Source organism: Equus przewalskii, chromosome 17, assembly GCF_037783145.1.
Source record: "Equus przewalskii isolate Varuska chromosome 17, EquPr2, whole genome shotgun sequence".
Classification (NCBI taxonomy): domain Eukaryota; kingdom Metazoa; phylum Chordata; class Mammalia; order Perissodactyla; family Equidae; genus Equus; species Equus przewalskii.
The window spans coordinates 37,944,323-37,971,735 of record NC_091847.1 but is presented as its reverse complement, the minus strand read 5'-3'; the positions used below and the strand labels follow the sequence as shown (position 1 = coordinate 37,971,735).

The 27,413-nt window shown below is 37.8% G+C and overlaps 1 protein-coding gene across 3 annotated transcripts in view; it reads left to right on the top strand.

The window, feature by feature from the left end:
• Window positions 1–24,489, top strand: part of CYTIP (cytohesin 1 interacting protein) — an 83,978-nt gene extending 59,489 nt beyond the window's left edge. For all 3 annotated transcript variants that reach the window (XM_070579822.1, XM_070579821.1, XM_008525445.2), the window contains 7 exons: window positions 5,286–5,335; window positions 5,585–5,639; window positions 9,039–9,141; window positions 9,352–9,445; window positions 12,306–12,375; window positions 20,486–20,552; window positions 22,953–24,489. In XM_070579822.1, coding sequence (XP_070435923.1) covers window positions 5,286–5,335; window positions 5,585–5,639; window positions 9,039–9,141; window positions 9,352–9,445; window positions 12,306–12,375; window positions 20,486–20,552; window positions 22,953–23,419 — 906 coding nt within the window. In that variant the 3' untranslated portion in view covers window positions 23,420–24,489. The remainder of the gene's footprint in view (window positions 1–5,285; window positions 5,336–5,584; window positions 5,640–9,038; window positions 9,142–9,351; window positions 9,446–12,305; window positions 12,376–20,485; window positions 20,553–22,952) is intronic.
• The last annotated feature ends 2,924 nt before the right edge of the window (window positions 24,490–27,413 follow it).

Here is a 27,413-nt window from a genome sequence, read left to right as displayed (position 1 = left end):
CCCCTGAGAGAGCTGTAATCTGACCAACACAGGGAACCACTGAGCGTGTTTGAGCAGTAGTGGGTTTCAGGAACCTCACTCTAGAAACATGCTGTCGGTAAGTCAGCAGAGACTAGTGATGGGGGAGCAACTTTTGCAGTAGTTGGAGAAAGAGGAAAGAAGAGAATGGAGAGGAGACCCAAAGACTTGAATCTGAAAGGCAAGAAAGATGGAGGAGTCCACGTCAGGTTTTAAGCCTGAGTGAAGACAGCGTGAACTGAAAAATGCAATCAGTAGAAGGTTACTGGAGGAAGATAATGAGAGGGATATTGGCGTATGAAATGCACGAGTATGTATGTGTATGCAGATAATATATATACATACACATATACACATACACAGTCCCACACCAATTAATTTATTTGCATGTTCTCATCTTTTCTAGGTCTTAACTTCTCCCTTTTTTAATATTCTTTCCCATGGTAGACTCCTTTTCAAACTGTTTCTTACTGTTGTGAGAATTACTTTAAGGAAAAACCCCCAGCAAAACAAAGCCTCTTGTACACGAGACATTTGATTCTGTACGGTTATCATCAATGAGACCTGATGCAAGTTTATCCAAACATTTCAGAATTTTCCAAATGAGTGTTCATTTCCTTTAACCGGTTTTTAGAGAATAATCACTCATTTGGCACTGACTGAATTGCAGGCAACGAGATCCCTGTGAGGCAGTCATGCGAGCAGGTGTTTCTCTGCCCACTGTTATTTTCAACCTTTCGGGGCTGACGTCAACAGTTGAAACTTCTTGTTATTGTTGGCTTTGGTTTCTGCAAAGCTGTATCTGGGTAGCCTGTAGTTTCAGATTAATCTTCAGAATCATTTGAGTGTTTACACTCAGAATTGTTTAAAAATAGATTTCTGTGTGTGCATGTTATCTTAATACCTATATTTGTACGAGGTGACAGACACCCCAGTACGGCTCCTACTTCTGAACATAGTTCTAGAGAAAAACTCCCTAGAAGGGAAAACACTGTAGGAAGGAGACAGCAGGAAATAAGGATAGTCTTTATAAATGTTGTAATGTCAAAGGAGTGGTGATTGTACCTTACTGTCCACTCTACCAAGGGTAGTAGGTGGCTTTTGGGAAATAATTTTCACTAAATGCTGTAGGGAGAACCAGGCACCTGACAGACAAGAAGATTAAATGTGCATTAGTGGTACCACAAACTGACTTTCTTTGCCTGATTTTCTTTTGGTTATCAAATTATTACTAAATAGGCAAGTTCTGGAAGGGTGATCTCACATCAAAGTTCAGGTATGGAACATTGTGCTAAACTCTGTGATGCATGCACTTCTCAGATGGATTCTGCCCTTCATGAACCTTTCCATTATTTCTGGCTGCACAGTATCTCTTACCGAAACTCCCAGGTGTTCCTAACCGCAACAAGGTATTCTGATCATTTAATGAATAGTTTTTGGTAGAAAACTGTGTTAATTTCACTAGAAAAGAATTTGAAAAGTATTCTCTAATCCTATTGCTGCATGCTTAGAGTCAATATTCAACATTTTTTCTTGAAAAAGAGGTTGAGCTCACAGTGAGCCTTTCCTGGGGAGCTGCAACATTCTCTTTGGGTTCCTTCAGGGTACTTACAAGTTAGGAAATTGAGTTCAGATCCATTATTTTGCTGGATCTTAGAATAGTCTGTGGAGCCCTGTGTCCTAAGGTTCCTGACTTAAAAGAGAAAAGAAAACAGTGGTGTTCAGGGAGGAACCGCAGAGAGTGAAGTAGGGGACTGGAAGAGGAGGAGAGCACAAAATTTGGGGACTTTTGAAGCAAACAACAAAAACAAAACACCTCCTCTGTGCATAAGCACCCTTCCCTCCCCACCCCTCAACACTTTCAGGAAATGAGAGCACAGCCTGGGGACCAGGAAGTAACTGTCTGTTACTTAGCCACAGAAGTGGCTACAGGATTGAACTTTGACCTCCTCTGAGGCGGGCTGGCTATCTGGCTGAGCTGCAGATTATCCTATCTTTAGCAGACTGACAGCTGAAGTATTTGGTCTTGGTTTTCCACTAAAGAGGGACGTTGTGAATCATTGCATAGCAGCAAATATTACGTTTTGAATATTAATGCCTGATCTTTTGTGTCATCTGACTAACAACAAAAGAAGAGGGATCCTAAGCCAAACCCCAGGTAGCTTTATATTAGTGGCCAGCAAGGGGTTAAGGAGCTTTGTCTACTCTGCAGTCTTAATTAAATGTGTAGTTTGCAGGCGTGCCAAATCGCTAAACCTAGATTTCTCATATTAGATAATGTGTAATAAAAGACAGCTGTTGCCAGCATATGCTGTTCACTCCACATCAGTTCCTCATTCATGAGTTTTGGTATCATAGCTACAACCCTGAGGAAAGGCTCTGGCTGGGACAGAAGTCTGGGGAGCAGGGACTTCCCTGGTTAGATCCTAGAATAGGGCTGCTCACTCGAGGGAAAGGGCTGCAGGGAAAACGTCTTTCAAAGTGGAAGACCTTGATAAGACATTAGACATATTTCATTTCACACCGGCAGATAGTTTAGTGTGCAAGCGAGGTTGAACCCTGAGAACATTCCTTTCCACATGCCTGAGTCTGACAGCCCGGATCAAAAACAAGGAGCCTTTGTGTCAAGATGTGGCACGTGTCAGAGAATTTGATGGTGCCTAATTTATTTAAATGGTTTTTTATTTAAATGTTAGGTGCCTGAGACAGGCTCATTGCTGATCCAGAGTGGAAACTAATTTATAATTTGACTTAGTGTGATTTTTTGTGTGTGTCACTGATAACCCAAATCAGTCAGTCCGCAGGAACTGAGTATCTGCTCTGCATCTCACACTGTATAAGACAAATATTAGCTAGATAGAAAGGTTAGCATGAGGTGGGGTGGGGAAGTGTCTTCCTCTGTAGAGGTCATGGATTTGTTTCGTAGCCATAAAAGATTTTAGATTTGAATCTATCTAGAATGATTTTTGATTCAGAAGGCAGGTAGAGGGTTGACCAGATGAAATCTTGAGGTTCCCATTAATGCTATGATTATTTGCCTAACAAAAGGACATTTAAAATTGCCGAGGAAAGGCTCAAAATTTTAATAATTCATTAATTCTTGCCAACATTCATTCATTTAGCAACACACTAATTTACTTTCTTTTCTACTAGTCCTTTTTCTATCGTTCTTGCTGTTTTTGGATTGAGGTGTTTTTTTTAATCTTGTTTCTTTCCTTTCATTTTTAATTTTGCTACATATTTTGGAGTTTTAAATTTTATTTTATATTTTTTGATGATTACCCTTGAGTTTTTCCTATGAATATTTAATATAATGAAGGGCAAAGCTGAAGATCGTAACACATTCCTCCTGAACATGAGTATTTTACTTGGGATTCCCACCAGCACTTACTCGCTTGTATTGGTGTCTGGTAGTTTACTTCTGTTTGTCTATTTAGCTGATTTTAAGTTTTCACTCTATTCCAGGCCCTGTGCTAGGCATTGAGGTAGAAAGTAAAACAAATACATTCCTCAAGAGGCCCAAAGCATACGGATAATTATGTATAGAAGAGAGGTATTTGATTCAGTATGCCCTTCATATAAATATACATATATACCTCCGTATGTGAATAATCTGATGAATATTGATACGAGAGTAATATTTTAAAATATAAACCCAAGATACAGATAACATAATTAGATATGACCTACCTAAGTGCCTTACAATCTGAAATAAGGATAAAAGCCAAGCAGATGCAAAGAATGAAAATAAGATTAAGAAAATGTGAGTACAATATAAGGGAGAGATTGAGAAGGTTTGGGAATGTCAACTTTATTGCTCTCTTCCACAAGAAGGCAGCCTACTACACAGTTGTTAATGGTACACATCAGAACAAATTCAGACTGAAACAAACCATACAAATTGTTGTAGGCATTCCACAGTTAGTCCTTATAAGTTGAAAACAGATACTTTTTAGCAAATCTAGAGAATCTTTTGGGGTCTGAGCCTTCCTATTGCAGTCTTCAGGTTGATTTAAGTGATTTGTGGTCCAGAATTGGAATTCTGGACCACTCAAATTGGTGGGAAGAGATCAGCCCTCCATTACGTTAACTTTACTGACCAATGGCTTAATTCTGAACACTGAGCCATTCCAGAAAATTTGTGAGAATGTTGACATTTGGTACCTGATAATTTGAATTCCTTACAGTGATGTAGGCTTCTCTCCTAACAAATGTCCTGATGAGCATTTCATTTGTGCATTAATTTCTTCTATGTACTTTTACCTTTTGATTTTCACCCTCTGCTCATTTTATTTTTATTTGTTTGGACTATGCATTGATCTCCTGACATCTTATGTATTCATTGATGTATGACAACTATATCAGGTTAACAGATAAACACCATGTGTGAGCTAGTAGTAGCATGAGCTTGTTTTGGGCCCTTGGACTAACACTTGAGAAAGGGCTAATTAACGTTTGTTGATTCCTAAACAAACAGACGAAACAAAAAACACACAAAAACTCTCTGCAGTCACCTAAAAAACAAGATGCCACCTTTTGTTAACTTTTCCTCTGTTTACAATGATAGAATGGATCCTGGAAGCTTATGTTTATATAATCTTTTTCCAAAAGATGCAGAGGAATGAAGGTGTTATTATTTATCCCATTCTGACATTCCTTTCCTGTCTTGGCTGGAAATCTCACCGCCCTCTTCCAAAACAATTCAAAAATAAGTTACAAACAGAATTGAAGTTTTGTGTCCCAGGTTTCACTTGATTTGTGTTTCTGTATATGAGTTGGTTGTTTAGAGATTATTTTATCCCACTAAAAACAGTAACATATTGAACTATTACAGTAAACACAGTCATTTCATCAGCATCTCCAAAAACTATCAAGTATTTGGGTTTTATATGCCAGTCTATGGGTGTTATTTTTCTTCGGATTTCAGTGTGATTATAAATTACTGTGGTTAATCTTTCAGAGGCTATTTTAAATACAGATTAGATATGAAGTTCTTTCTGGAAGCTTTGGAGTTTTGCCACATTAACTCCCTTGCCACAGTGTATTATTATCAGAGCCTCTTTTAATCTTTTAAACAGAATGCCTGAATGTTCCCTTTCCCAGCAATCCTTTGCTATCACCAGAGAATGGAAATTACTGCTTTTACGTAACAATTTCCCAGGAGCTGGGCCAAAGAAGGTGATAAAGAACAAAGTCCTTTGTGATTTAGAACATGTTACAGATGTGTCTTAAGGACCTTTCAATAACTGTGCGCTTGTATTTTTCAGCTTGCTTTGACGAGATCAAGTTCTTTAGGTGAATTTTCCTGGTCTCAAAGGTAAAGAGATTCTTTTATTTTTTGGTCTCTCACCAAGATATTTAGGAACACAGCTCTCCAGGCTGTTGATAAGGCATACACACACACACACACACACACACACACACACATACACACACACAGAGTCATACATACTACAATTTACATAAATGTCAGCTATTTTTAATTGACAGTTATTTTTAATAAGTATGTGCCAAATGTGATACTTTGATCTTCATGCATAGTTATGTTTTTAATTTTTTATTACAGAAAGCTTGTGACTGTGGAAAAGCAGGATAATGGAACATTTGGATTTGAAATTCAGGTGGGCAGCTTTCAAGTTTTCCAGACTTTTAATGAAGAAAGTGGCATTGGTAGTGTCATGATATTTACAAAGAAAGAATGAAGTCAAGATTAGAGAATGATTTGGCTGTTTTTGGTAGTTTTTCAGTGTGTTGGGTACTATCAATGAAAGAAAGCATTGACGCAAATAAAAAAAACCCCTGAGACATGCTCACCTCCTTGTTCTTAGTTGCGGCAGTATTCCCTTATGTCTGAGACTGACCAGAAATGCTTGTACTCTTTATAGATGTGCATTATATATATATCTGCATTTCTTTATGTTTTGCATTATCGTTTTTTATGGTGTATATCAGATTTTAAATTTATACTTTGGAATTCAAGAAATACTTGAAAGCATATGTATTTGTGTATATAGACCATGTATTCATGTACAGCTCCTGTTGCATTTCAAAAAGACTAAAGGTTTCATATTGTATATAATGAGAAATTTGTGCTTTATTCTTCTTAATGACCACACTTTATAATTATTATTTGAAGCACTTAGGAACATTTGGCTCTACTCATGCTCTAGGAAATTTTTAACACTCTTCTTAGGTTTCTCTGTAATTGCCTAAGAATTTTATTTCTTATTTGCTGTCTGCTTTCTCGTGGCCATATTTGTAAAGATGGTGAGTTAGGTCAAATAAAGGCTAGACCAATTAAGTGTGACAGTAGTAGCTTAAGTATTACTGTTTTTTTTCCATAACACTTTTGCATTTCTTTTAGATGTGTTTTGCACAATCATATTTTTATACTGTACCTCAGCTTTTAGACCAGCTTTTTAGATCTTAGCTTTGGTGCTGCTTTCAGAAAACTTTGGTGACTGAATATCAGCCCCACAATTGGAAAGTCAGTGTATACTTTAAGATTAGGAACAGGAAGCTGCTACGTAAAACATGCTTATGAATAAAGAAGCCAAATGGAATCTGCTGAAATGAACAGGGAGAAGGCTATAGGAGAAAAGAAGATGCCATCTACTTTCTGAACTCTTCTACTTTTAAATTTGGTGAATTCTGTAATTCTTCCATAGTACTGTCTCTTTTTTCCCATTCACATGAAACATGCTCTTTTCTGTCTTAGAGACACTGTGCTTTTTGTGACTGCTTCTTTTTAAGTGAGAATTATCCTCAAGGATGTACAGCAATTGCTTCTGAAAACAGGATCAATGACTACTCACCCTGCTGAACGTGACAAATGAAGATTTTTTTTTCTTACTCTTCTGTGGTATATATCACTGCTTCCCCATGTTTCTCCCCCACGCCATAAACACTTACTCTACATGGAGCAAGAATCAAAACTATCATTAGTAAGCAACAGGCTGCAGCACTGTGAACGTTTGTAGATCAACATGAGCTGATGGCTTCACCTCTGCGCTGGAGCGTGGGTGTTACCTCACTATGCAGGAATCCACTCCTCTGCAAATTCTGTTTGGTGTATGCTTTCCATGACAAGCTCCAGTCATAAGATTTGGAGAAGTCATCAAATAGAAGAGATGTTCTGGCAACTTTGTGAAGACCAGAGAGAGTCTAATGTACCCATATTGTGCACCCATTGTTAATACATAGTTGAGTCTTGGTCCATCAGGTGAAGGCCATGTTGGAAGAAAACAAGTTCACCTCCTCTCTGGTTTCCTGTGGGTGCTATGTTTATGCTGCTAATGAGAGTTATGCAGCATGACAGGAACACAGGCTTTAGATTCATGCACACCTCAGCTGACATTCTCTCAATGCTACCTTATGAGATTCTTAGGAGTTTCAAATGAAATAACACATATAAAATACTTAATAATGTGCCTGGTACCCCAGTGAAAGATCAGCACACGACAGGCATTAGAATGAAGATCACTGGGCATGAGAAGGGGTGATGTGACTTTTATGTCTCTAAGAAGTGCGGGTGATCATTCTGTCATTGGCCCCTAAAAATGGCAGCTGGAAGACTGGGTAAGAGAGAGAGAGAGAGAGCAATATCCAAATAATTATTTCTTTCCAAAACTTTGGGGACTCTGCCTTCTCGTCTCTACCTCTAACCCACAAATTTTACACTTCTTGCAAACATATATATAGGCGCCAGCTGTGTCAGTCAACATGTTTTCCCCTTTACTGTACTCGCTCTGATCACAGGACATGGACGGCAGATACTCACTGCTAATGAGAATCGTTATAACTGCGGTTTCCCAAAGGAGTGCATGTTATAGCTGTGCCACATGAACAAGACTACCTTTGCATCTCTGGAAGGATCCGGGCCATGCCAAGAAGACTTCCTGGTGGAAATGTTAAAGGGGTCTCTGACATAGATGGGAAATATATTACATGATCTTTAAATGTCTCTTCTGTCTTTAAGAAACGGGGATTCTAAATGCCTTATAGAGTGGATAGAAATCCCTCACAGGTTAATAAAAGCAAGTTTCTAGAAGTTGCTTGCACTTCTACATTGACTTTTAGTTCTGGAGCCTGTATGTCTGTAAAGCAAGAAGGATTGAACATCAGACAATTTCTCCATAAGACAGCAGTGCTATAATGTGGTTTAATTTTAGGAATCAGATGTTTGAAAGACTTGCTCAACTCAAAATGCTGATTTTGATTCTAAATGGAACTAGACCTCATAACTTAAATGTGTGAAAAGAAAAATAGGTTTGTTATAGCTCATTGGGCCACTGTATCTAACAAAATATTTATGCAGCGTTCTTGGTACAATTTGAAAAAAACTCAAAAAACAAAAACCAAAAACCAAGCTGCTTTTGCTAAACCAAGGCAAGAGACAACGCGTGATTTTTTCTAATTTACTTGGGTGACTAATGAACCGGTGAGTATTCAGGGCAGGCGTACCAGACAGCGCTCAGAAATGAAGGTAATTGAGTCAATTATAGTACTTTTGAATTAATGCAGGGCAGATTGTCATTATTTGCAGAACTCTGATTTGAAATAATTATTGTTGGCATTTCTCCCTTGCTGGATGTGTACTGTTTCATACGCTCCTGTAATGAGTGCTTTAACTTGGGAGAACCACATAGAGATTTTTCTTTGCTCTTGTCCACTATTGTTTCATCTCGTCGGGAAATGAGAAACTTAGTTTTTCTTAATAAATATGCAATTATGATAGCAACAGGGGTCTCTTGGGCTTGAAGATATAAAATCTTGAGCCAGTCGTATCTCACTTTCTTTCTTGAACGAGATGGTTTTTTATGAATGGGGTTGGCTACAGATTGTGTGGTCGAATTGCAAGATCGGAGCCTTTGATTCAGTTGATATTCAGGAAAGCCTTTCCAAATTGTTCTTTGCACTTACCTATTATACCACTTAAGGTAATTGACACCATTCTATTTTTGGATAAATAGATTCTGAGTTTTTTGAATAGTAATTATGTATCACTTTAATTTTTACAGACTTACAGGCTCCAGAACCACAACACCTACCCCTCAGAGATGTGCACACTAATCTGCAAAATCCAGGAGGACAGCCCAGCACACTGCGCTGGCCTGCAAGCTGGTAATTTATGACTTTTTGCTCATGTTAGGAATTATTTAAATGCCAAGAAATCTTTTTGTTAGTGAAGGTCAGGATGTGATTGTTGCTTCGGATTTTCTTAGCTCCTTTGTGTTGCTGAGGTTTGGGGCTGGCTTGTTTTGTTTCATTTGCATGTCAGGAGATACTATTTAACCAACTGCTTTAACGCTCATTTTTCTTGGTATCTCCCAGGTGATGTCCTTGCAAATATCAATGGTGTGAGCACAGAAGGCTTTACCCACAAACAAGTTGTTGACCTGATCAGATCGTCAGGAAACCTGCTAACGTAACTATCTGTCTGCTTCCTGTAGGGCTTCAAAAATGTTAAGGTCTCTCATAATGCCTGTTGAGTGAATGAATAGGCTTTTTGTTCAGTATCACAAGAAGGGAGGCAGTGCACCATAGCTTTGGGATTGGGTACAGACGTTTTTATCAGTTCCTTTTGTTTCTCAAGGTTTCCTCCAACTTGAACATACTGTCAACATCTGAAGTCAGAGGACATCAATAGTCTAAACGTCTGTGTGGGAGGGATAGCATTTAAAATTTTTATTTTTTATGTCAAATTTCAATTAGACTGGCACACATTCTCTTTGAATGGAGAGGAACTGGTCCAATTTCCATGGTTGATATAATCTTGTACTTAGAACAAATAAACGGTCAGCAGGGCTGAGTTTTTCCCTCTTATACCTCAGGCCAATTGTTATTTCTCCTCTAGTGTTCCATTTGGAAGGAAGAACTAAGTTTACTCAACCCTCCCTTCCCTGTAACACAGACAGTCACACCTGCTAATATTCCAAACTTATTAATGGAGCACTGGTCTCCCCAGTGAGAAATTTGACTGACTTTTCCACCATCCAATCCTTAGACCCTAATAAGATCCTAGCAATTTGTTAAAAGATGAAATTCACTCATTTGTTAAAATGACATTTATTGGGCAAATACTATGTTTCCAGCTCTGTGATAGGCTCGGGGAAGACAAAGACAAAGACTCTTCTAGTGCTTTATTAGTTGTGGAAGGAGATGGGTAAGAAAAGCCTACAAAAATGAGCAATTCTGTTATTTCAATTATTGATGACTAGTCTGAAGAAAGTAAAATAAGGAATGGGATAGGATATTAAGTAAGAGGGCTGCTATTTCAGCTTAGATGTTTAATGTGGCCCTCTCTGAGGAGGGGAAATTTGAGCTGAGACCTAAATGAAGAGAAGGGAAAGTTATAGGAACTCCTGGTGAGAGTATTTCAGGTAAAGGGAGAGATCTCTGAATTCTCAAAAGGGGCTTGGCACCTTCAAGGTACAGAGAGAAAGCCAATGTGATTGGTGGATGGTGGATTAGGGAGAGAATAGTAAGAAATGACTTGGTCGTGGGGCAGAGCATGGGTCTCATCAGTCAGGCTAAGTTGTTTAGGTTTTATTCTGATTAAGATGGGTCCTATATAATCTCATTCATTCTTCACAGCCACCTTATGAGGTTAGTTGTATTCCTATTTACAGATGAAGTGACTGACCTTAAATGAAGGCTGTGTTAAGGTCAACCATCTAGTAAGTGACAGGGCTGGGATTTGACCACCTGCTCTGGATGCCAGGATCTATTCTCTTCGGTTACACCACAGCTGCTCATTGCAAGCTGCCAGTAGAAAATCCACTAGATGCTCTTCAGTGATTCTAGTCTAAAACTTCAAAGGATATTTTGAGCATATGTAGAAGTAGTTTTGAAAGATGACTGGTGGTGGTAGAGGACTGAGTCCAGTTCTATGGATCCTGTGAGTTCAGGGTTAAGGATGAGGGCACTCTTGCTTCAGAGAACCCTGAATCTAGAACATAAGAACCACTTAGAGTCCAAGAAAACATGCTGGTGGTTAGAATCAGAAACCTATATTCCAATGGGTGCAGTAGGCAGACTTAAGGTGGATAATTAAGGAGTGATGGGAAAAGACAATTAGAAATCCAGAGATCAGGAAAATGAGAGATAGTCTGTACAAATACTGCTGAAGAGAGCAACTAGTCTTTGCCTATGATTTTGCCCATAGACATCTATTGCTTGGGTGGGTCAGACTGACGCTGAGTCCCAGTGAAACAGATTTATAGGGATCCTCACTATTTCCCAGAATCAAGACCGCCCTCATGAAAAAGCAGACAGCAACTTGGCTTGCTATCGTCTCATTCTTTTGGGTGTGATGCTATTAGAAATAAGGGAAAATTGGTCTCCACATTTAATGCTATTATTTTACCATGCCTTGAAAAATTTCTTGCATCTTTATAAATAGAGTTACAGCTTATGTATTGGAAGGAATTTGAACCAACACTTTAAAAATGCTTAGGTGTGTGACTCAAACATAAAATTTATTATCTTATTCAGATTGATGGCTTGGTAGTCAAAATAAAGGCCTCTAACTTGAGCTCACAAAACAAATCAAATCACTCAGGATAGAACAAGTCTATCTATTTTTAGAAAGACATTTGGTATAGATAGGGAGAAAAGAACATCACTGAATTGATAATTCTAGGATTAAAGTTCATAAACTTAAAAGATTTAGAGATGAAAGAGTCATATGAAGGTTATTATCTTATAGTAGTTCTGGTTCAATTTGTCCTAGTTCCAAATTAAGACAATTTACAGAGGTAAAGGCTTCTGGAATCAGAGAGAGGAAAGGAATTTTTCCTGTGTCAAGAAACAGCATGTTGATTTCACTATTTGAAAGTCCCTAGTGCCTGTTGTTTGCATTGCTGTACCGTCATGCTCAGCACGGGGTCTAGAGTCTGGAACACAGTAGATGATCAATAAACATTCACTAAATGAAAGAGGTGATTCAACCAAACCCCACAAGAATAGATTCTAGCGGAGAACACCATCATTGTCATACAGTGGCTTCACTAAAATGGGCTGCAGTTTACACCTTAACCAGACTCTTTACTTTCAGCCACATTCTCAAGGGGAGGTGTTTTTTGTTTTTTTCCGTTTTCTTTCTCTGAATGTTGTCAGAAGATTTGGCCTACGTCCAGATACTTTAAGTGCTGCAAGAATCGTAACATTTATGTTGCTTTTTAAAAATAGCTAGTGCTCAAAGTGTAGTACTCCATAAGGATGGTACTTGTTCAAAAGAATCATTCATGCTACTCCCCCCCCCCACCTCTTTTTTCTTAAAACAGGATAGAGACTCTTAATGGAACAATGATTCTCAAAAGAACAGAGCTTGAAGCAAAGCTGCAAGTTTTAAAGGTAATTTAATTTAATACAGTGAGGCACATTTTTCATCTTTGACTGTGTGATCGGTAGAATAAAGATCTATTTGAGGAGTTGAGATAGCCCTTGAAGATGAAATGTCGTGATGAGTCTAAGCTGAATTATCAAGAGCCACACAATTACCTTCGCAGGAATATTAAATTCCACAAACCAGTGCAAATCGCTTCCTTCCTTCCTCTGTGTGTCTGTGAGGCTCAGAAAGGCAACAGGAAGGCACGTGACTTGAAGAACTTTTCATTAATGCACCTGTGATCTCTCTTGATTTACATTTTGTTTGGAAAAAACAAAGAAGGAGGAGCTGGTCTTCTCATTTTCCCAAGTGCTGCATGTGTGTGCAGGAAGGCTGGAATTTTTGCTTTTCCCCCGTCCTCCTCTGTGTCCTTCCGTTCTGCCTCATTCTTACTACAAAAATCACCTCCTTCTACTTCTGTGACTGTCCTTGAATTTATTTTTATTGGCAAACACACTGTCAACTTCGAAGAGGAAAAATTAAAGTTTCCAGGAGTTAGTGGACAATGCAGGGTTTTCAGTGGAAATTCCCAGAATGGCTCTTTGCGGGTCTTAAAAATCTTAGTTTGCTATACTGATGTGGTTCTGCCAGGCCTTGAAGTCCAGACCCTCACTCATGAGCATCTGAGTTGTAGCCTTCAGACCCCTGCCCCAACCCCAACTGACCTCTTTATCCAGTGCTCCCCGCTGCATGGCAGGGAGGCGTCTGTCTGCGCAGACTGCACAGGCAGGGTGCTCATGTGGACTTTGTTTAGCAATAGCTGCCATTTACTAGTTTTCTTCATGAAGTATCCCCTTCACAATTATTGAGCCCTTAGTTACTGGAGGTAGAGTTCCTATATTTCTATTTCTATTTTGTCTTTTGTATTCCTCTCTTCCTTCACGTCTAATTCATCAACCAGCCCTGTTTTCTTCTTTGTCAACATTGGTTTTATGTTCCTCTTATTTTACTTATCGCTGTGATTTTTTTGACTCAATTTGTAAATTTCCTTGAAAAAAATCCTCAGTTCAGATTTTGGCAGCAATTGCATTGCATTCATAGAATAAGTGAGATCAATTGATACCTTTACTGTTTTCACTTCAAACACAGGATCTCAATCTTTTCATTCAAGTCTTTTATGTACTTCAAAGACATTTTGTAATTCCTTCACACATTTTTACATCTTTTATTATATTTATTCTTATGTACTTCTAATTTTTATTGCTATAGTAAATATGATCTTTTAATTTTTCAGCTGCTTATTGCTGTTGATTTTTGTGTAAATTTTTAAATCCAGTAGTCTTGGTGAGCTGCCTTTATTCTAATATGTTTGTAGATTCCCTTAGATTTTCTATATAGATATCATATCATCTGTGGATAATGAAAGTTTTGCCCCTTTACCCCCAATCATTCAACTAGTTTATTTTCTTCTCTTATAACATTGGTTAGGACCTTCAGTATTTTTTAAATAGTGATAGTCTTATTCTTGACTTTAAAGGGAATGCCTCTAACATTTTATTATACATTTTTGTAAGGAGGAAACAGTGCTTCATTGTATGTAGGTTTTTAAAACTGTCAAAAGTTAATTTGTTTTTTTCAAAATGGAGATAGTGAACATCTTTTTTTAAAAAAAAGTAAAACAGGTTTCTTTCAACCTTTTGTAGAAAAAGGAAAGAAATGTACAAAATAAACTGGTGATGTTATCTAAAACATAAGTAAAAAATAGTTTTATATTTCATGGAATAAAATAGTGTCTTGCACAACACATATTTCATGCTTCTATGCAATTTCTGCTCTTTGAACGTTTTCTCTTGAAGTTTTAATATATATACGTAACTATTATTTTTTCTAACAATGTATGAATTTTTCAGTATCTCCATCCTCTCCCAGAACATCACGAGGACCTTAACATGCTTTAAATGTCCATGTCAGACCTCATCTTCTTTATTATTGCTTACTTTATGGAAAATTTTGTCAATTTTTGAAATGAAAAAATATAGGTTTTTGTTCTAAATAACTGGTATACAAATATACTAACCTGTTGAATTGATGTGCTTGCTGTCGTTTTTTTATGTTCTGTTCCCTACCTCTGGGCTTGCTCTCCTTCTTGCTGTCGTACTTCCTCTGGGGAGGGCAAGCAGGTCTTTCTTTGTCAAAAAGATATCTTTATTTCACCACTACTGTCGAAGGAGAGTTTTACTGGGTAACTGTATTATTCTAAATTGATATTTCGTTCCCTTAGCACTTTGGATGTATTCCTTCTTTGATATTTTTGTTCATGAGCGAGCTCCTAATTGTTTATCATTCATAATTAATCTGCATTATCTATATTTTCTTCTACAAGTTTTAAAGTTTTTCCTTTTTACGTTTAAGTCCTTAATTCACCCAGAATTAATTATTGTATAGAGCTGGAGATAGGATTCCAATTTTATTTTTTTCCACATGAACACTCAGTTCTCCCACACCATTATTTTATGGAACTCCATTTCCCTCAACTGACCGGCAGCGAAACCTCTATTTTTAAGCCAGTTGCATATATGCACGGATTTTCTTACAGGCTCCCAATTCTGATCCACTGGTTGATTTGTTTATATAAAACTCAGTTAGTATACCTGGTAATAAATCTTGATATTTCACTGGGCAAGCTTTCCAGGTTATTCTTGGTTTTTTGATCTTCTATATAAATTTTAGAATCAGATTGTCAAGTTCCCATAAATAAGCGTTAGAATCTTGGTTGGTATCACATTTTATATAGATAGATAAATTTTAGGAGATGATATCCTTATGGTGTGCATTTTCTCACTGATGGATGATCTCACCATTTTTGTTTTCTTTATGTTTTTCAATAAAGTCTTATAATTTTATGCAAATAGATCCTATATATCTTTTGTTAAGTTTATTCCTTTGTAACTTATGATTTTTTGTTCGTATTATAGTTTCTTTATAAAAATTTGATCTTTTAATTGAGATTAATGTAATGGATATGTAAAATAAATTTTTCTATGCTGTAATTATAATCAAACACCTTGCTAAACTATATAATTTCTAGTAAATTATCTATAGATTATTTTGGGTTTCCTATGAACATAATAACTATATAGTAAGAATGACATTGGGTTCTTTTTCTTACTTTACTACACTGGCTGAGGCCTACAATACAATTATAAATAGGAACTATGATAGTAGGCATTCCTGTTTTGTTCTTGACTTTAAGGGGAATTCTTTTGACTCTTTTCTATTAGGAATGAGTTCTTTTTATGAATATACTTTTCGGGTTAAGGAGGCTCCCTTCTATACCAAGTTTGCTGATAGTTTTTATAGAGCTTGTGTATTAAATTTTATCAAAAACTTTTCTCTGCATGTGTTAAGATGACCCTCTCGTTTATTTTTAAAAATCTATCAATACAATGAGTGACATGTAAAGATTTTCTAATATAAAGCCACTCTTGCATTTCTAGAATAAACTCAACCTGTAACTTATAATCATCTTTTATATACTTGCAGATTTGATTTGCTGACATTTTCTTTAGAACTGTTGAGGGCAGCTTCATTTTACAGGTAGAATGGCCTGTAATTTTCTTTTCTCAGTCTATCTTCCTTTAGTTTTAGTCTCCAGTTTACTGGACTTTTAGCATGATCTGGGGACTATCTTCCCCTTTTTTCCCCTTTGGTAGAGTTCTTGTAACGCTATCTGAATTAGCTGTGCTTGAGCCTCATTTTTGGTGGAAAGACTTCTAAACTCTGTTTCAGTTTCATTATTAGTTATAAGACTGCCTAGGCTTTCTGGTTTTGGTTTTTGGGCCTATTTATTGAATTATGTTTTTGTTAATAAAGTTTTTAAATTTTCGAATTTCTGGCATGAAGTTGATAATAAACATTCTCTTCTCATCTTTCTCTTTTCTATCACAACTGTGATTATGTTCCATTTTTATTTGTACTACTTTTTATGCCTTCTCTTCTTTTTATTCTTTGTAATTCTCTCTAGAGTATTTTCTATTTTTGAGTCTTTTCAAAAACTGGTATTTCAATTTGTGGCACTGGTTCATCTTTTTCTGGTTGCTTTTAAGATGTTCTTTTGTCTTTATTGATCTACAGTTTCACCACAGTTTGATAAGGTCTGGACTCATTTCTCCATTTATACTGCTTAGAATTTGCAGTGCCCTTTCAATCTAAAGACTTGTGACTTTCTTCATTTTTGGAAAGCTATCAGCTCCATCTCTTTAAATATACCTTCTTCACCATTCCTTGAATTATCTTCTGGTATTTCTGTTAAACATATTTTAGTTTCTTGATTTATCTTCCATGCTTCCAAACCACTCTTTCATATTTTATATCACTTTATCTTTTTTGTGATTTTTTAAAAAATTCGTTAGTATTATCTTCAATAATGTTGTGTTCTGTATAGAATGTGTTCTTTCTATTGAGTTTTTTTTAAAGATTGGCACCTGAACTAACAACTGTTGCCAATCTTCTTTTTTTTTTCTCCTTTCTTCTTCTCCCCAAAGCCCCCCAGTACATAGTTGTATATTCTAGTTGTGAGTGCCTCTGGTTGTGCTATGTGGGATGCCACCTCAGCATGGCCTGATGAGTGGTGCCATGTCCGCACCCAGGATCTGAACCGGTGAAACCCTGGGCCGCCAAAGTGGAGCGCGTGAACTTAACCACTTGGCCATGGGAACGGCCCCTTTCTATTGAGTTTTAAAAATTGATTTTTTTAAATTTTCAAATAGTTATTTTTCATGTCTATCTGTCCATGTTTTATTTATTTGTTTCAAGTTTCTTGTTCTTATGAACATTGATCTCATTTCTCTCTCAGAGGATTATAAATATTCTTGTTTTAAAGTCTTCATTGAACACTTTTCTATTTTCATTGTATTTGGAGAGAATCCATGTACTGACGATCAGTTTAGTTGTCTCTCTTGTCACTAGATTTCTGAGGGTGTTTTAGAGTTTAGCTTGCCCACTTCCCTTGCACGGTGGCCTCTTCCTTCTGCTCAGTGTGATAGTTAGGCAGTTGCCTCTGTTCTGCGCTTCAAGACTTCCAACCCAGAGCCAGGTCTGGTGGCATGGATGTCTCCTCTGGAGGGTCACTGTGCTGCCTGGCCCAGGTCATGAGGGTGCATTTATGTACTCCTGCCTCTCTAGGTACAAGCTCTACATGAACCATCAGCAGTTTTTCTCAGCCTCCTTTTCACGATGATGGAGCTTTAGCCAAGGTTCTTTTCTCTAGCAGGAAACTTATCTCTGTTCTCCGCCTCAGATAAGTGCATTTAAACTATATATCACTGTAGGATTCAAATCGCTAGATGCCTCTTTCTGCTTTTCCAGGTCCAGCAGACCTTTGGGTTCATTCCTGCTTACCTTCTTGCATTTCTGTTTCTTTTCTAATCTTGAAATTACAAGATTTCCAGTTCATCCCTGGAGCCAGAAATGCCTGGGTCTGACCTATAACCAAGGTGAGGCTGGCTTCCCCTTCACACAATGACATTTAGTTTGTGCGTTCTACGTAAATGTGTATTCTGCCCTTCCAAGACTCTTTGTGAGGCCAGGAGCTCTTCTTTAGAAGTGATAGTCCCTTCTGAGCCATGTTTTCAGGGATTCCCTTTCTCATGACCTATGATTCAAATGTTCAACATGAAAACAGCACATCCAATGTGTTGGGGGAGCTATTTTTTAATCTAGTTCTGCTATTTAATGAGTTTATAGCCCTTGGGAAATATTTTGCTACATTGAATTTTTATTTTCTAATCTCGAACTTTTTAGGACAGTCAGGAAGATTAAACAGTATATTATTCGTGAAAGCACTAGGAAAATAGTAAACCACCATGGAAATGTTTAGCTATATGTCTAACGTAGGTTGAAACATTGGAAATATATCCAATCCAAAATATCTAATGTGTGATAATTGAGTGTTGTTTCAGGAAGTCGTTCTTTTATATATTCATTCAACCAATGCTTACTGAGCAGCTGCTGTGTACCAGGCACTGAGCAAGGCTCCATGAGGTGCTGTGGCTCAGGTTGCTTAGATCTCCCAAGTGCTTTAGTTTTCTTTTAATGGTGAGAGGTTAGAATTGTGCAAATATGCAACTGTGATGTTAATAACAGGCAGCAACAGACTCTGAGGAAAATAGGGAAGCTTAGATATAGACTCAAAACTCTGAGTCACTTTGACACATCTGATCTTTACATTGGTATTTTCTTGGTTTAAGTGATGACATACTTAGATGACTGGGCGAAATCAACAGATTAGATATTTTAAAACCCTTATTTTCAGAAAAATCACCTATTTGGTAAGCCCTGACTTTGTATTTCTGGATAGTAAGTACAGAAATACAACTACCTCTTCTCTCTCTATTTAGTTTTGACGGTAAACCTGTCCTTATGCTCCCTTCCTGGACTCTGTTCTCTTGCAGGAGATAAATTTCTTTGAGAAAGAAGAATGGGCTTGGTATATATGCCAGATCCTTGCTAGTTTTCCACTCCCTGGGTCCCTGATTCTAACCTTCACGTGACCACTGGTTTACACAGATAACAAGAGCTGCGATCCAGGCAGCCCAGCAGTCTCATAGCCAGATAGACTATATTATAGCACAGAAAAAACGAGAACTTAACTGAGCCAGGCATTTTATAGCTTTGATTTATTCCTTGCATATTATTTTAACAACCACAAGGATTGCTGCTAAATGTTACTATTGTTTAGACTTGGAAATTCTGCCCAGAGATTGCTCAGTCCCTGAACTGAGGAACCAGCAATTTTCCCTTACACATTTAATAACGTATGTGTAATGTTATCATTTTCTTTTCTTTGGGCTTCCCCTCCCAAATACACGTTTTTTTTCTTTTCCTTTTTAGTCTTCATCTGCCCCTTCCAGATTACTTTGTACAAAGGACCACTTGTTTCCAACGAGGCTGCCTTTCCTTTGGGATAAGCGTCCACAGGCTAATCTGAGCTGTGCCTGCCTGCTGGGCTTGCTGTGGGGACTGAAATGGCAAAGGAAGGGGTGGAGCAGAGGACTGAGCGGGAGGGGGAAGGAACCTTTGACTGTGCCTCGTCAGGTGCCTTCTACCTGGTTTGTTTTCGATTCCCATCCTCAGCCTCGTCTGTGGGCTAGGCCAGGCCTCACGTGTAGTCTTGACCTTTAAAGCAGCCACTTCGTTCCCACCCCGGGCCTCCGCTCTTGTGTGCCAGGCAGCCAAGGAAGGAAGCAGTTAAGAAGCTACGGTGTGGCGCTGGCCCAGTGGCGCAGCGGTTAAGTTCTCACATTCCACTTGTCAGCGGCCCGGGGTTCCCCGGTTCGGATCCTGGGTGCGGACATGGCACCGCTTGGAACACCATGCTGTGGTAGGCATCCCACATATAAAGTAGAGGAAGATGGGCATGGATGTTAGCTCAGGGCCAGGCTTCCTCAGCAAAAAGAGGAGGATTGGCAGTAGTTAGCTCAGGGCTAATCTTCCTCAAACAAAAGAAGTTAGGGTGCTTAGCAGTGTTCTAAGTTTAGTCCTTCAGGGAAGTCTTTCAGAACAGGTCAGCTTCCCTTTTTTGGTGTGGAAGATAAATCAATGTCCAGCAAAACAGACTGTTTTAGCGCCTCAGCCTTATAGGCTGATGATGGTATTTATTGAATATTTCTTAAATTCTGGTCACTCTTCTAAACATTTTACTTCTACTAACTCATTTAATCTTCATGTCAGTCCCAGGGTTTAGGTTCTCTTATGGTTGTCCTCTTGCAGATGGGTGAAACCTAGAGTGTAAATCTTTGCCTAAACAATAGTAAATGACGCAAACCTAAGCAATCTGGTTCTATAATATTTTTAAAAATGAAGATATATAAACGTCATTGTTTCTATTGTCTATTGTTTCTGTTGAAACAATGTCATGGTTTCAACTTGTTGGTGCTACTAGATTTTTTTCTTGAGAAAGTAGTATTCCCAATATCCCTCTTTAATGAAGAAAATGATCTTTCAAATGAACAGAAGGGTTGCTAGTGCTAGAAAGAAAAGAAAAAATTTTAATGACAACTCTCAACACCTAGAAGTCAATTGCTGTCTTCACTGGGGTTTCCTATAATGAGTATTTTTTTTCCTTCTTTCTCACAGCAAACTTTGAAGAAGAAATGGGTGGAGTTCAGATCTCTGCAGTTACAGGAACACCGCCTGCTTCATGGTAAATGCGATTTCCTGTTGAGAAACCACCTAACATTTCATCCTTACAGTATTTCTGCCTCTAAGTTGTTTTAAGATTATTATCATTACAAGAAAAAATTGTTTAGCATGGATCAAGAATACTAGTATGTGTTTCTTTGGCGTGAGCTTTGGAGTGACCTGTGTATTTGGAGGAGGGGTAAGTTAAGTCACTCCCCCTCCTCCATACACGTAACACGTATGCACATGCAAACATGCACATGCATGCACACACTTGCAAGAGGCACCTGGTGATTTTAAAAGAACAGGAGGAATGATTGCCTAATTTTCCTACCACTGCAGCAGATGAATTAAATTCCTGAGAATGTTCATGGCTTAGAGGCTTCATAGTTGTCAGAAACTATTGAGACTGGAAGGGTAGCACGCTTCTTGGGTAGAGCTCCTGTCATTTGTTCAAATTGTGTAACTTGCATTGATGCAGAGAAATCCTTCTTCAAGGCCTCTAAACCCAAGGCAGAAATGTGAACGATCATCGTTAATGGTAAATGCATGGCTCTTGCCACTGTGTGCTTTCTGAAGGGGAGGTTTGGGTTTAAAATTTGTTGATTTGATATGTGCTATGTGACTGGTATAATCTGCAGAATGAACTGGTATGTACAAATAGTTCACTGAAACCACTGGCCATGTGGGTTTGAAATATAAGTTATATCTCCTTCAGATAATACTGAGCTAAAGTCTCTATTTATAACTAGAACATCTGTTAAAAGTGATAATCTGTTTAAAAAAAAAAGGTACGTTTAATTCTTAATTAGGCACTAATTTATGGCTTAGAGATTTGTGTTGAAGGTATGTGTCTTTAAAAAATGAAACATATGAATTACTTCTCTTTTTTATGTTAACATTTTAACAAAATTCATAATAGATTTTTTGGGGGTCTGAAGTTTGCTAGCAAGACAGAGGTACAAAATCCAACCACTGCCTGGATTTCCATAGACTTGAGGATGTTTGGGAAACCTTTGCCTCCACTTCTGGAGCATCCTGGACTGGAAATGGGGTTTGACTTGCGAAGTGTAGGCAGTCCTGGTGTTCGATGGCAATGGCCTTGCTTAGTTCAGGATCGAGAAGATTGACGCCTCATAAGGTCATTGTTGTACACATTCTTTGAGAGATTGAAGGAATTCTTCTTTAGTTTACTTTCTCTAGACCTAGAATAAATATCTAGGGCATGAGACTCGACAAAGCAATTTCTCTCCAATCAAAAGAAATTCATCAACTCATTGCAAGATGAAATAGGAGGCTGCATTAGCAAAAAGGAAAGCATTATGACTTGTCACTGCAGGGCTGGCCATATTCAACCTTGCACATCAAGTGGAAAAATAAACAGTCTCTTCTTGTATTGCCCACCAAGGACGAAAAAGAGCAGCAGTAGAGATAATCAGCACAAAATAAAACCACTTCTGAGTGTGCAATGTTCTAGTACTTTTCCTGAAGCAGAGTCACCTTCTAATTATATCGTTCTCAGTCTGGTATTACAAATAATCTCCTTTCTTTCAGCAGCCTAACAACCAACTCAGATAGTGCAGAAGCAAGTGGGGTACGGACAGGATGTTGATGTGTGATTAAAATTTGAGTTTGGAGAGCCCAGATGTAGGTTATAAAAGGTTGATGAAAAAATTCAGCTAAGCAGATAAAGTTCAGCTTCTTCAAATGAATTATTACTTATTTGAGGACAGGGATGTTTTCTGGATATAGTACCATTCTAGAGCTTTTAAGTATGAAAGTATTCTAAGAAGAAACTTGGAGTCTCGAGGCTGGAAGATACCCTTTCTGTTTTAAACACCTTCGAATTCTCTATAATCAGCCTGCAGGTGCAGGTTTTAAAACTGTATTTCCCATACACTTCAAATGAAGTTATAATAATTTTACAATTATTAAAAAAAGACATTAACTAAAAATGAGAAGAACTAAATGGAGAAAATTCATAACACAACATTTCCCCAAGTATATTCTTTAGAACCCCATTTCTGTGAGAATTTTAATAAAAGTTTGCAGGGTCACTTCAGTTTAAGAAGTGATCCTTTTGGAGATTCACAAGTCACACTGGTGTACTGTTAGATGAGTTGAACTATTCTCATATGAAAGATCTTGTTTAGATTTATTTAATCCAGGATTACCATTTCCTGACCGTGGAATCCTTTTACATGGAAGCTAGTCCACAAACAATAGTTTGGGAAACACTACTGTAAGATTTCTCAAATAGCCTCATACAACAGTCACTAGTTCACGCAAATCAAAGCTTAGTGAAAAATATTATCCACCATTACTCTTTCTTGTGCCTTTTGAAAAGAAATTTTGGTGTATTTACTTGCAGAGGGTGACGTTCAGATCTTTTCCACAGTAGACTTTGTTTTCTGCATTCTAGGTGATGCCACTAACTGCCCAAGTTTGGAAAACATGGACATAGATGAATCAACTTTGTTTGGAAGCCTGCCAGGGCTGGGCCCAGCCCTCCTGGACCGGAATCGATTATCCAGTGAGAGCAGCTGTAAGAGCTGGCTGAGCTCCATGACCTTGGACAGCGAGGATGGGTACCAGACATGTATCTCTGAGGACTCGAGCAGGGAAGCCTTCAGCCGGCAGACAAGCACAGATGATGAGTGCTTTGTCCCCAAGGATGGGGATGATTTTCTGAAGAGGTCTTCTTCGAGGAGGAACCGCAGCATTAGTACTGCCAGCAGTGGATCCATGTCTCCGTTGTGGGAGGGCAATTTCTCAAGCATGTTTGGGACCCTGCCCAGGAAAAGCAGAAGGGGAAGTGTCCGGAAACAACTCTTGAAATTCATCCCTGGCCTTCACCGTGCTGTGGAAGAGGAAGAGAGTCGCTTTTGATGGGTTGTGGCACCCTTACGTATTAGCTTATTTTGTAAATATCTCTAGACTTGATTAGATCAACTCCACCCAGCTTGGTGGGAAAGTGCAGATGGATTGCAGAACTGACGTGCCATTTCTTGGCAGTAGTGACCTTTATTTAAATTTTCGTATCATTATTTTTGCTTCTTAAATCATTTTTCAAACAGAACAGCTCAAATTAGAAATAGATAGTAGAAAGGGAAAGTAAGTAATAAGTTAGATATTACAAATTAACGCAAGTGCCTGCTCATTCTAATGCTTCCAGTGAATGCAAGAGTAATATTTATTTTCTAGATTATCCACGTGAAAAACCAGAACTTTTGGAGTCATGTGAATAAGAGAATAACAGAATCTAATCACTTTGGAATACCTTTTGTAAGTTAATAGGTAGGTTACAAAACTCTATGTTTGCTTAAGCTCAGTAGCCTCTGAGAAGGCTTAAGAGTAGGCAATTTTGAATGTTTCTGTTCAAATCTATGAAGGATTATAAACAAAGATGATCGCCAGCCATTTTTTGCATCCACAGTGACGATAAAGCAGGAAGTATAAGAGTTAATATGAGGATTTAAGCTTCACAAGATCCATGGAAAAACGTTGTCTGAGATGGGTGCTGAGGAAGATTATAATAAGGTCTTTTTTATAGGCAGCCTAATCAAAAAGGTTTGGAATGTCATTCTCACCTGATTCAACTTTTGTTCTGCTGAACCATGATGACAAGTCTAGAACTCTCAAGATCCTACAGCTTTGTGATATTTTTTGAACAAATGTCTGAAAGTTGAAAAATTAGATTCAGGAAAAAGATTTTCCTCCTGTAGTTTTTCTCACATTAATCCTCACTTTATATTGTATGTTCCAAATAATTACTGCCTCAGCACTCTTTTGCCTATTAGTTTTGTCAATATCACATTACTTCTAACCTTTCAATCACATTTTTATTCGATACCCATTAAAGTTCATGATTTCTCTGTTCTGGTGATACGGCTGCTCTTTGCCTATATTCTAGAGCAGATGATCCAGACAATGTAATAAATAGTCCTTACTGATTTTAAGTTGTGTATGTGTGTATGTTTGAGAGAAATAGAGACATTTGATAGTTGCCTGTGAATGGAACTGCTACACTTACATAAACTGAGTAAAGAACCAGTTATTTTGAGTAACAAAAGAGGGGAAGGTAGGAAAGCTTGTGGGGTAAGAAATAAATAAAATAAAATATAAAAGATTTCTAATGGCACCTACTTTCTATTAATTCTTTGAACTCAGAAGCATCCTGTGGGCTCTGCTTGAGCATCATCCCTATGAAAAGCAATGTACGGTGTGCTTCACATGAACAATAACAATCCTGTGTACCATTTACTAGACGCCTAGTAGGTTAAAGATGCTTTTCATGTGATCTCTGAAATAACCCTGTAGACAGGTGTTAGGCATACAGACAAGGAAGCAAGAATTTGGAGAAACTCCCATGGTCAGTGGCAGGGCTGAAATTGGAAGCCGGTTGTAGATATTGCATGGATAAGGATATTGTCTTTGGTAAATAGGAAAACAAACACATTTAGGGTGAATTTTTCTCCTGGTCTCCACAAGCAAGTTTTCAGATATAGGCATATTGATAACTGCATGGTTAGCAATACATTGATTTCCAACAAGAGCTTGCAAACCAGTTGTGATTCAACTGATATTGCTTATTTCTCATCACAGACTAGAATCATGATGTTAAAGATCTGCTTACTTGAATGCAGCATTTCCTGTTAATCCTATTTTGCCAAGTCCAGGGGAAATAAATACCACATTTGTTTGAGGAAAGATGACTTTAAACTATTCTACAATGTGAACAAGGTTTGGATTATTACCACACGTCATCTCCATCACTGGTCATTTGCTTTTCCGGTGGCTTTATGTGTTAAATATGATGTAATACTCTTTCTTAGAATAAACGTCAAACCCAAAAAGGCACAGGGAAGGGACAGAGCAAGTTTCACTGTAGACTGTGATAAGAATTAGAGTCAAGGGTTAGATATGTTCTGGAAAAAAAGAAAAGCACTTTTTAACCAAAGTACAGGAAGCAAGGGTATGTCATGTTTTGTGTGTTCACAAGTTGTAAGAAAACCAGCTGCTGTTTGTGGAAATGTGGGTAAATTTCTCACAGCATAGCTTTTCAAACTTGACCTCAGTGGGGCTTTAGAAGATTTTATTTCTCTAAACTTCTCATGCATAATGACTCACTTTGATGTAATTTACTGAGAAAAGAAAAATGAGGTTTCTTTTTTTCCCTAACGTTGTCAAATATGTGATATTGGTGAATTACATTAATTGACAATTTGTTTTTAAAGTTCATTTTTCTACTATGGCATTGAAAGCCAAACTTGAATCTAGTGTGGCTTTGATAAACCAAATTTGAAATAAACTTTTATTCGTCACTTTGTACTTTGCAATACTTACATATCTTAGTTGCATGACACGAGAGTATTTAAAATCTTAGTTTGAACTGAAGAAATAAAACTTGGACACAGTTTGTGTGTCCTGATCATAAAGTATAACTATTTATGGATATATACAATCTAAGCACAGTAAATAATACATAACAAGTATATTGAGCCCTTCAGATCACAAAATTATTGGTACTCTATATCCATTTCCTTGCAGAACTATGGACAATAAAACACAAATTTGATACTTTTATGAAATAATGAATGCTATTCTTCAGTGTCAGAACTTTCTCCCTTCTCTCTTTCTCTTTATCTCTCTTTACCTACCTACCTTAAATGCAACAGTTATTTTAAAAGAAGATTTGTTAAAATCTGGGGTGACTGCTTGACACCTAACTCTTTGAGGTTCTTAAAAGGCATTACCTACTTAATTGAGGCTTTGCACTTGTATTAGCTTTCTGTTGTTGCTTACAAAATTACTGAAAACTTGGAGGCTTAAAACATATTTATTATCTCAAAGTTTTCATGGGTCAGGAGTATGGGCAAAGCTCAGCTGGGTCTGCTAAGGGTCTCACAAGGCTGCACTCAAGATGTCACCCAGGATTGAGTTTTAAACTGGAGGCTTGACTGGGGAAGGATTTACGACTAAGCTCTCTCAGGTTGTTGTCAGAATCATTTCCTTGTCACCATAGGATTCATGGCAGCTTGCTTATTAAAAGCCAGCAATGGAAAGAAAGAGAAGGCACTGCAAACAAGACAGAGTAGTAAGTACTGCAATGTAACCACAGGAGTGGCGTCCCATCACCTTTGCCATATAGCAGAACATAATCACGGGAGTGACATCCCATCAACCGTGCCCTGTTCTGTTAGGTGGAAGTCACAGGACCCACCCATACTCAAGAAGTGGGGATTACACAAAGGCATGAACATCAGGAGGTGGGATCAGTGGGCTGCCTCAGAGTCTGTTTACAACCCTATTCAAGGAGTTCACAAATTTGATAATAGAAAGATATTGAGTCGGCTCTAAACTCCTTTGAGTAAAAATAAATGGCAAGTGTTATCATTTTTAATTTTTATATAGAGAAATAGTAAGATTAAAGATCTTTGAAATTAAAGAACCTGGTCAATAACGTATGACTAGCCAAAAAGCTGAGTAGGAAGCCGAATCCAGTTCTATGATTCACCTCCCAATTTTGTCCATGAGGCGCATGCGATGATGGGCGATTTTAAAAGAATATTAAGGAGTGAACTAGTTACTTGCTTTCAAATTTTGCTCAGGGAATCGTAGTGTATTAAAGTTAATTCAGTGATTGGCGTGCTGGACTTTATCACTTCCATGTGAGTACATCTTTATGAGCAAAAGGCAGGAATTCCACAGAGAAACAATACAAAACTCTCATAATCAAAACTACAAAGCACAAAAGGAAGAGATCAACCAGGAGGAAAAGTCAGGAGATAGCACAAACAGCAGAATTATCAGAACTTGAGAAAATAAATCAGTTTGAAAGAATTTAAAACATGTGAATCTTAGGAATAGAGGATAAGTCCCT